Source organism: Chiloscyllium plagiosum, chromosome 45 (genome assembly GCF_004010195.1).
Source record: "Chiloscyllium plagiosum isolate BGI_BamShark_2017 chromosome 45, ASM401019v2, whole genome shotgun sequence".
NCBI lineage: Eukaryota > Metazoa > Chordata > Chondrichthyes > Orectolobiformes > Hemiscylliidae > Chiloscyllium > Chiloscyllium plagiosum.
Window position 1 is genome coordinate 5,467,641 of NC_057754.1, and position 9,920 is coordinate 5,477,560.

Sequence of the window (9,920 nt, forward strand, 5' to 3'; positions counted from 1 at the left end):
GACATGAATATGAAATGTTTGGAGGGATATGTGCCAGGAGCAGGCAAATGGGACTTGTTTAGTTTGGAATTATGGTCAGATTGGACTGGTTCGGCCGAAGGGTCTGTTTCCATGCTGGTGTGACTCGATCCTGAAGGCAATTAATGGATACTAAGTCAGAAAAGAGTATATTTTCACCAGCGAAAAAATGTTCAGGTGGAATCTCTGCGTCCACAGCCAGTTCACCACTTTATAACATGAAAGCAACCAACACACTTGTAAAGCTAACGGGCAATTTTTCATCCCCTAATGAATTTGTTCAAGATACCTAAAGTGCTGACTGCTCCATCTTTCTGACAGAGTTAAATGCCTTACGCACGTCACTTGCTGCTATTGGGAAGGGGTGTCTATCTACAGCTTTCAGCTGTTGCTATCTCTATTCAGGTGAACTCTACCCTACAGTGGTCAGGTAAGTACACACGTTCCTTACTGCAACTGTTCTACTTTAGCAACATCAGTATCTTTTTAAAAAAATTCATTTTGGGTCACATTTGGACCACCCCAAATTGCTCTCATTTATAAGCATCATAATTAACCATTAAGGTTTCCATAGAATCCCCACAGTGTGGAAACAGGCCATCCAGCCCATAACAACCCTCCGAAGAGAATCCCACTCAGACTACCGACCCTATCCCCATAAACCTGCCTTTCCCATGGCTAATCCACCCAGTCAGCACATTCCTGGACACTATGGGGTAATTTAGTATGGCCAATCCACCCTAGCCTGCACATCCCTGGGCACTATGGGGTAATTTAGCATGGCCAATCCACCCTAACCTGCACATCACTGGGCACGATGGGTAATTTGGCACAGCCAATCCACCCCAACATGCACATCCCTCGGCACTGAGGCAATTTAGCACAGCCAATCCACCCTAACCTGCACATCCCTGGCAGCCAATCCATCCTAACCTGCACATCTCTGGGCACTATGGGGTAATTTAGCACGGCCAATCCACCCTAACCTGCACATCCCTGGGCACTATGGGACAATTTAGCACAGCCAATCCACCCTAACCTGCACATCCCTGGCAGCCAATCCATCCTAACCTGCACATCTCTGGGCACTATGGGGTAATTTAGCACGGCCAATCCACCCTAACCTGCACATCCCTGGGCACTATGGGACAATTTAGCACGGCCAATCCACCCTAACCTGCACATCCCTGGGCACTATGGGACAAATTAGCATGGCCAATCCACCCTAACCTGCACATCTTTTGACGAAAACCAGAGCACTTGGAAAAACTCCCACGCAGACATGGGGAGAACATGCAAACTCAACGAAAGGTGGAATTGAACCCAGGTCCCTGATGCTGTGAGGCAGCAGTGCTAACCAATGAGCCACCGTGCCAGTCCGTGATAAACTGAGCCCAGTCATATCAGACATACCTCGTATAGAAATAACTCACCTCAGCTTAGCATACAATCCCGGCCACTTTGAACAGTCTGAAAGATAAAAAGTAAAATTGCCTGAATGCTCAGTTTTTCTTTCCAGTGTGATTAAAAATGTACACATGAATATCAATTTTTTAGTGTTTGGATTTCAAATTAGAGGCATTGGGGTGTTGATTTTTTTTGTGGAAGTTTTTAAAAAGTGATTGTATCAATCTTGCTAGAACACCACACCAGTGTGCGTCAGAAAACAAGGGCCCCTGGAGTATTAAGGACGTGTGTGTGTGCGTATCCGTCCCAAACTAGAGGGTGAAAATTTAAGATTAGATTCCCTACAGTGTGACGTTATGGACTAGGCCAAGCCACTCAAAACATTCTTAATCCGGCAGTCCTAGACCTAACTTTGCAATTTGTTTCGGTAAGTGTACACTGAAAATTACCTGGAGTAAGTTAGCTCGGTTGACTACTAGGTTTTAGAACAGACAAAAAATTTATTCACCAAATTACAAAATGAAACACAAAGAACAGAATAGAGAACCCCTACAGAACTCAACCTATCCAGCTCGACTTAATTATGCTGTTCTGAATATACACAACAGTGCCAGGAAGCAAACTCCCTTTAAAACCCAGTATAAATGGAACACATGCTTACAGGTTGAAGTTGAAGGGCAGAAAAGAGAGAGCTTCCACACAGTTTCCCTGTTGAACTTCCCAGTTCAATTCTCAACTAAAAGTGCCCATCTCAGCCTGCTAAAGAGCTGACCACTCCCCTCTCTTTATACAGGTCACTTCTAAGCATGATATCTTTGGCCTGAAGTCTCATCTGTTTACATATAAACAGAAGGCCTGTCAAAATCCTTTTCATCTCTGTACCAAACCAGACTGATTGGAGCCCAAAGCTGAAACTTTATTGCTGGAACAGCACAGCAGGTCAGGCAGCATCTAGGGAACAGAAGATTCGACGTTTCGGGCACATGCCCTTCTTCAGGAATGATTGGAGCCCAGCCCAGTTTATTACCCCTCTGAAAAAAATCAAGGACAGAGTCTCCTTGAGCCAAGGAACAGCTTTTAGAAAAGCTAAAACAGCTTTTAGCTTTGTGACAGTGGAAACAGGCCATTTGGACCAACAAGTCCACACTGACCCTCTGGAGAGTAACTCAACCAGACCCATTTCCCTCTGACTAATGCACCTAACACTACAGGCAATTTAGTACGGCCAATTTACCTGACCTGCACATCTTTGGACTGTGGGAAGAAACCCACGCAGACATGGGGAGAATGTGCGAACTTCACACAGACAGTCGCCCAAGGCTGGAATTGAACCTGGGTGCCTAGCACTGTGAGGCAACAGTGCTAACCACTGAGCCACCGTGTCATCCAAATGAGAGGAGAAAGATTTAAAAGACACCTTTTCATCCAGAGTGTGTATTTGGATAGGGTTAGGGTTAGGGTTAGGAAGTGGTGGAGGCAGATACAACTACAACATTTAAAAGGTATCTGTATGGATATATCAATTGGGAGGGTTTAGAGGGATATGGGCCAAGTGCTGGGAAATGGGACCAGATTAATTCACGATACCTGGTCAACATTGATGAATTGAACAGAAAGGTCTGTTTCTGTGCTATACATCTCGATAGTCCTGTTCTGTCATTAGAGAGAGAGAGAGAGAGACAACTCCTGGCAGTTTAACCTGAGGGTCACTACACCTCAGACAAGGGGAGGGGTTGAGAAGGATAGTCCTTCATGGTAACTTCAGCTGGTGCAGGAATTGAACTCATATTGTTGGGTATCACTGCAGTGCAAACTAGCTGAGCTAACTGAGCCACTAGATGTGTTAACTCTGTTACAAAGAGCAGGCATAGTTTACCTCAGAGAGGGACGGGGTACTGAAGGACACCGGCTTTATCAGAAGGTTTAAATTAAGATTGTTAGCTTTTCTGATACCACAATGAATTACAGGGGCCATATTTGCATTACAATGAGATATGCCAGGGCATTGTGCTGCCAGTACATGAGGACATGACAGCAAGGGATGTGTGTTAGACTGGAAGGTTAGTCAGAGGTGTAGCTAATATCAGGGAAGGAAATCAGAGCCAGCATCTTCAGCGGCGGGAAAGAGGAAGTTGGAAAAACTGTTACGAGCTGAAACGTTCCGGAACCATCTCCTCCCTCTCACTGTTCTCTTGTGTATCCCGCGCAGGCAGACGGGAATGGGGCTCGTGAGCACGACGGCCCGTGTGGGGGCCATGATAGCGCCTATCGTAAGGCTGAGCGGCGACTACGTCTCGTTTCTGCCCATGACCATATACGGCGGTGTCGCAATCGTTGCCGGAGTAGCCATCTGTGCCCTGCCCGAGACACGCAACAACCCTTTGCCGGAGACCATCGAAGGAATCGAAAACAGGTTTGTGACGTCAGGAATTCCCACTCTTCGGAAGTGCTAATTAAAATGGGAGAATGGGCCCCAATATCCGTTAAGAAATTAGCTCCTACCCTGGGCCTTCTGCACTGAAGCTCATGAAGAATCTCTGAGTTACTGCAGCCAAGTCTTGGGAGCAGGGAGCAGACTATATTTTTTTTAAGGGCACTTCTTCAGAATTTGTCCGATGCTACTTTTTGATTTTTTTGGTTTTCAGGAGCACCTTTTACTTTCACTTCCTTGTTTATGAAGTGACTTATTACGTGGTAATAATGCCTATGTTATTCACAACATATGCTGACACCAAAGGCATTTGGAATCAAAGGACCTCAATTATTAACCTCTCTTTAAAGCCTAGAACAAAATCTAAAACCATATCACGTAAGGAAGGCACTAATTAACTGGAAAGTACAGAATTTAGAGTCATAGAGAAGTACAGCATGGAAAAAAGACCCTTCAGTCCAGCTCGTCCATGCCAACTAAATATCCTGAATTAATCTAGTCCCATTTGCCAGCACTTGGCCCATATCCCTCCAAACCCTTCCTATTCTTGTCCCCATCCAAATGCCTTTTAACTGCTGTCATTGTACCAGGCTCCAACACTTCCTCTGGCAGCTCATTCCAAACACCCACTATCCTCTGTGTGAAAACGTTGCCCCTCAGGTCCCATTTATATCTTTCCCCTCTCATCCAAACCTATGCCCCTCTAGTTCTAGACTCCCCCACCTGAGGGAATAACCTTGTCTATTTACCCTATCCATGTCCCTCATGATTTTATAAACCTCTATAAAGTCACCCCTCAGCCTCTGACATTTCAGGGAAAATATACGAAAAGTTGTGAAATCAGGATTGAGACCATCTTTGGCACGATGTTTGAGGGTCCTTTTTATGGTTTGAGAAATCTGTCTGCCTGTGCAGAATACACAAGAGAATAGAGCGAGGGAGGAGATGGTGAGGTAAGAGCTTGGTTTACAGAGAATCCCTACAGTTTAGAAGCAGGCAATTCGACCTGTTGAGTCCACCAACCTTGCAAAGGTCATTCCACCCCAACCCCGTAAACCTGTATTTCCCATGGCTACTCCGCCTGGCCTGCACATCCCTGGGCACTATGGGACAATTTAGCACGGCCAATCCACCCTAACCTGCACATCCCTGGGCACTATGAGACAATTTAGCACGGCCAATCCACCCTAACCTGCGCATCCCTGGGCACTATGAGACAATTTAGCCCAGCCAATCCACCCTAATGCACGTCCCTGGGCACTATGGGACAATTTAGCACGGCCAATCCACCCTAACCTGCACATCCCTGGGCACTATGGGACAATTTAGCACGGCCAATCCACCCTAACCTATACATCCCTGGGCACTATGAGACAATTTAGCACGGCCAATCCACCCTAACCTGCACATCACTGGGCACTATGAGACAATTTAGCACGGCCAATCCAGCCTAACCTGCACATCCCTGTGCATTATGGGACAATTTAGCACGGCCAATCCACCCTAACCTGCACATCCCTGGGCATTATGGGACAATTTAGCTCGGCCAATCCACCCTAACCTGCACATCCCTGGACACTATGGGGTAATTTAGCACGGCCAATCCACCCAAACCTACACATCCCTGGACACTATGGGGTAATTTAGCATGGCCAGTCCACCCTAACCTGCACATCCCTGGACACTATGGGACAATTTACCACGGCCAATCCACCCTAACCTACACATACCTGGGCACAACGGGACAATTTTGCATGGCCAATGCACCCTAACCTGCACATCCCTGGGCACGATGGGTAATTTAGTATAGCCAACTCACCTAAATATGCAAAGCTTTGGACTGTGGGAGGAAACTGGAGCACCCGGAGGAAACGTACACAGACATGGGGAGAACGTGTAAACTCCACACAGACAGTTGCCCGAGGTGGGATCAAACCCTGGTCCCTGGTGCCGTGAGGCAGCAGTGCCAACCACTCAGCCACCGTGCTGTGGCACACAGACGAAGCATAGATGAGAAAGAAATGGAGAGAATGAAAGAAAAGTTGAACCTTTTGCAAATCGTTGTTTGTGATTTTCTGACTAATTTATTTTCAGAGCAATAAAAAGTGCTGAAAAAGACAAGGATTCCAAGAGGAGTGATATTTCACTCCATGAAACACACCAATCACTGATGAAACAGACTGTGTAACCAGGTGCGGCTCACTCCCAACTATCAGCCCTCCGAGCAGATAAATGCAACAGACATGTTGTAATCTATGTCCTCTTTTTCACAACAAGCACTTAATAAAGCATTCTCAACCTTCAATATTTCTAAATTGTACTTTAAACACGAGATAACTGAAGCGATAAGATAAATCTAAAAGGATGAACAACACGCAAAAGGCAGCCTCCGTCCAATTTCATACCTGTTTTTTAAGAAATATCATTGTGTCCCACACTATCACATTGTTACCCTCAGCTTAATTGTTAAAAATGGATTTTGAATTAAACAACGCTCAACTGGGATCAATCTTTTAGATTTGATTTGATTGATTATTGTCACATGTACAGTGAAAAATTCTGTTTTGCATGGAGTACAGACAGACCATACCACACAAAGAGCATTTGGGTGATAAAGCAGAGCACGGAGTACAATGTTACGGTGCACAAAGAGTGAGAACAACATGAGTTTAAAATTTGAGAGGGCCGTTCATGAGGCTGATAACAGCGGGGAAGAAGCTGTTCTTGAACCTGTCGGTCCGTGTGTTTGAGCTTTTGTCCCTCCTGCCTGAGGGAAGAGGGTGGGAGAGATTATAACCGGGGTGGGAGGGCTCTCTGATGATGTCGGCTGCCTTCCCGAGGCAGTGGGGAGTGTAGATGGAGTCGGTGGGGGGAAGGTTGGGTTTGTGTGAGGGACTGGGCTGCCTTTCCAATCCCAGACTGTGCAGAATCATCTTGGTGGGGATAACGCACTTGCTCTCAGTCCCTGTCCTGTAACTGTGAAGGCAGACAGCCATCATAAAAAATGTTGCCAAATAGAGGTAAACGTTTGTCAATGTTCTTTGATTGTCCATTGTATGTCTCAATGCAATGTTATTAAACTGAATTGAAACAAATATCTTGAACAGATCCATAATTTGAACACTTATGTAGTCAATTTGAATTTGTCAGGGAAGAAACTCAGGGTTTCAGGCAGAAGCATGTATATTTGTTTAAGTTATACACATGTAAATGAGGATTAATTGCGTTCACTATCCAAGTGTGCAGTACGATAAGTTAATGCCATTCTCCTGCCTGTCCTCACACCCCTGCGCTTTACTGTTATTTAAATAACCGTTCCATACGCTCTTGAATGGATAATGGATTTCAAAGGAGATGGAGCAGCAAATTCTTTACGTAGAGAGTGAAACGAGTCTGCCGAGGGTGGTGGTGGAGGCAGATACAAGAGGGATATTTAAAGGGCTTTTAGATAAGCACATGAATATGCAAGGCATGAAGGGATATGGACCAAGGGCAGGCAGAAGGGATTAGTTTAGTTTGGTGTCATGCTTGGCACAACAGTGAGGGCCGAAGGGCCTGTTTACGCTCTATGTTTTAGGTTCTATGTTCTATGTATGAATGCCTCCATTGAACCCACCTCCACCACATTTGCAGGCAGTGCAAATACCTGTGTCTTTTTGTCCTCACATCGCCTTTGCTTCCTTTGCAAGTTATAGAGTCACACAGCACAGAAACAGGCCCTTCAGTCCAGCTCGTCCACAATGACCGCACATCCCAATCTGACCTTGTCCCATTTGCCAGCATATCCCTCCAAACCCTTCCTATTCGTGTCCCCATCCAGATGCCTCTTAAATGTTGTCATTGTACCAGCCTCCACCACTTCCTCTGGCAGCTCATTGGATACACGCATCACCCCCTTGTGTGAAAAATGTGGCCCCTCAAGTCCTTTTTAAATCTTGCCCCTCTCACGTTAAACCCATGTCCTCTAGCTTTGGACTCCCCACCCTTGGAAAAAAAAACCTGTGCTCTTCACCCTATCCATGCCCCTCATGATTTTAGAAGCATCTAGAAGTTCACCCGTCAGCCTCCAATGCTCCAAGGGAAAAGGTTGCGGCCTACTCAGCCTCTCCCTACAGCTCAAACCCTCCAATCCTGGAAACACCCTTGTGAGTCTTTTCTGCGCCCTCTCAAGTTTAACAACAAATTACTTTTGAGCTGTGCCCTCTCATTTTTATTCCATTTTCAAGCAGGAAGTTTCACCTCATCCTCTCTACCCAGCCCCATGATTTTGAAAAAACATTTCAGATACTCTCCTAGACTTTTCCCTCAGTCCCAAACACTCCAAAATCTATCCTCAGAACTGAAGTTGCTCATTTGAGTTACAAAGGAAGGCTGGAAAGGCTCGGACATTTTCCACTGGAGCGTAGGAGGTTGAGGGGTGACCTTAAGGAGGTTTGTAAACTAATGATAAGGTGAATGGCAGGTGTCTTTTCCCTAAAGTGAAGGATTTCAAGACTGGGGGCACATTTCTAAGGTGAGAGGAGCAATATTTAAGAAAGGCACGAGAAAGGCATATCTTTTATACAGAGAGTGGGTCGCATGTGGAATGAACTGCCAGTGGAAATGATGGGTGAGGGTACAGTTACAATGTTTAAAAAACATCTCTATAAGTACATGAATAGGGAAGGCTTAGAGGGACATGGGCCGGAAGCAGGCAGGTGGGACTAGTTTAGATTATGATTATGGTCGGCTGGGACTGACTGGACTGGACAGTCTATTTCTGTGCTATATGACTCTATGGGGACATTTGTGTAAATTTCTCCTGCACTCTGTCCAACATGTTCACATTCTTCCTATAGGGTGGTGCCTACAACTGCGCACACCATCCCAGCTGAGGTCTAACAAATGCCTTGTATTCTCATGTACGTCATGCCCCTATCAACAAAGCCCAGATACTGCCTGCTTTATTCCCTGCTCTCATTACCCGTCCTGCCACCCTCAATTATCCGTGCACATGTACACCCAGCTCCCTTTGCTCCTGCACCCACTTTCGATGTGTTCTGCTTGTTATGATTTGTCTGTCCATGTGCTTCCTGCCAAATGCATCACCTCACACTTCTCTGCGCTGAACGTCACCTGCCACCTGTCTCTCCACTCCGCCAACTTGTCTGTGCCCTTTCCAAGTTCTGCACTGTCTTCGTCACACTTTACAATGCTTCCGACATTTGCATCATCCACAGCGTTTGAAATTGCCCCCTGCATGCCAACATCTGGATCATTTACACATATATCCATTTACCAGTCGATTACTCGGCCAATTATGTATCCATGTTGCACTAACCCTTTCATTTCATGAGTGCAGGAGAAAGCTTCCCCCGACTGGGGACAAAGACTCAGGGGGCAGACAGGATACAGGCAAAGGGGGGACTTTTATTCAAGCAAAAAACAATTAGCGCAGGGAGAGGGCCAAGGGATCTTTTCCGAATCTGGCTTCAACGTGAAAACGCAATCGTTTTCTTAATCTTCAGCTCGGATCAGAAGAGAAATCAATGACACACTCTGGTTGACAGTAAAGTGCAGCATTTTTATACATTTTGTGTCACAATGACCGTACAGAACATGGTTACTACACCCTCTCCTTCCCTTCTGTGGGACTAATCCTGTAAAACACCTGATCAATGATGGACACTCCTATGGACAGCACTAAATTCTTAGGTTTTTTTAAACGATGTTTAACAATTATTGCAATCTCTAGGGTTTGGGATCTTTGTATGTTGCATTCCAAAGTTACTGGCTGTCCTCTTTTTTGGTAATGTCTCTCATTGTTTAGATTAGATTAGATTACTTACAGTGTGGAAACAGGCCCTTCGGCCCAACAAGTCCATACCGACCCACCGAAGCCCAGACCCAGTCCCCTACATTTACCCCTTCACCTAACACTACGGGCAATTTAGCATGGCCAATTCACCTAACCTGCACATTTTTGGACTGTGGGTGGAAACCGGAGCACTATCTCTGCATTCCATTGTCCATTGCACTGATTATCTCTTACCAAATTCCATTACCCCTTAAAAAAAAGTTGATT

General features: G+C 45.7%; 1 protein-coding gene and 1 long non-coding RNA gene across 4 annotated transcripts in view; one reads left to right on the forward strand and one right to left on the reverse strand.

Annotated features, from left to right (window-relative positions):
* The window catches only part of LOC122543860, a 46,171-nt gene extending 44,396 nt beyond the window's left edge, over nucleotides 1-1,775 (reverse strand). For both annotated transcript variants that reach the window (XR_006310150.1, XR_006310149.1), the window contains exon 1: nucleotides 1,452-1,775. This is a non-coding gene — a long non-coding RNA (uncharacterized LOC122543860). The remainder of the gene's footprint in view (nucleotides 1-1,451) is intronic.
* LOC122543859 (solute carrier family 22 member 6-A-like) overlaps nucleotides 1-6,951 on the forward strand; it is a 44,696-nt gene extending 37,745 nt beyond the window's left edge. For both annotated transcript variants that reach the window (XM_043682715.1, XM_043682716.1), the window contains 3 exons: nucleotides 340-448; nucleotides 3,635-3,838; nucleotides 5,951-6,951. In XM_043682715.1, the coding sequence (XP_043538650.1) occupies nucleotides 340-448; nucleotides 3,635-3,838; nucleotides 5,951-6,044 (407 nt within the window). In that variant the 3' untranslated portion in view covers nucleotides 6,045-6,951. The remainder of the gene's footprint in view (nucleotides 1-339; nucleotides 449-3,634; nucleotides 3,839-5,950) is intronic.
* Nucleotides 6,952-9,920: the final 2,969 nt, after the last annotated feature.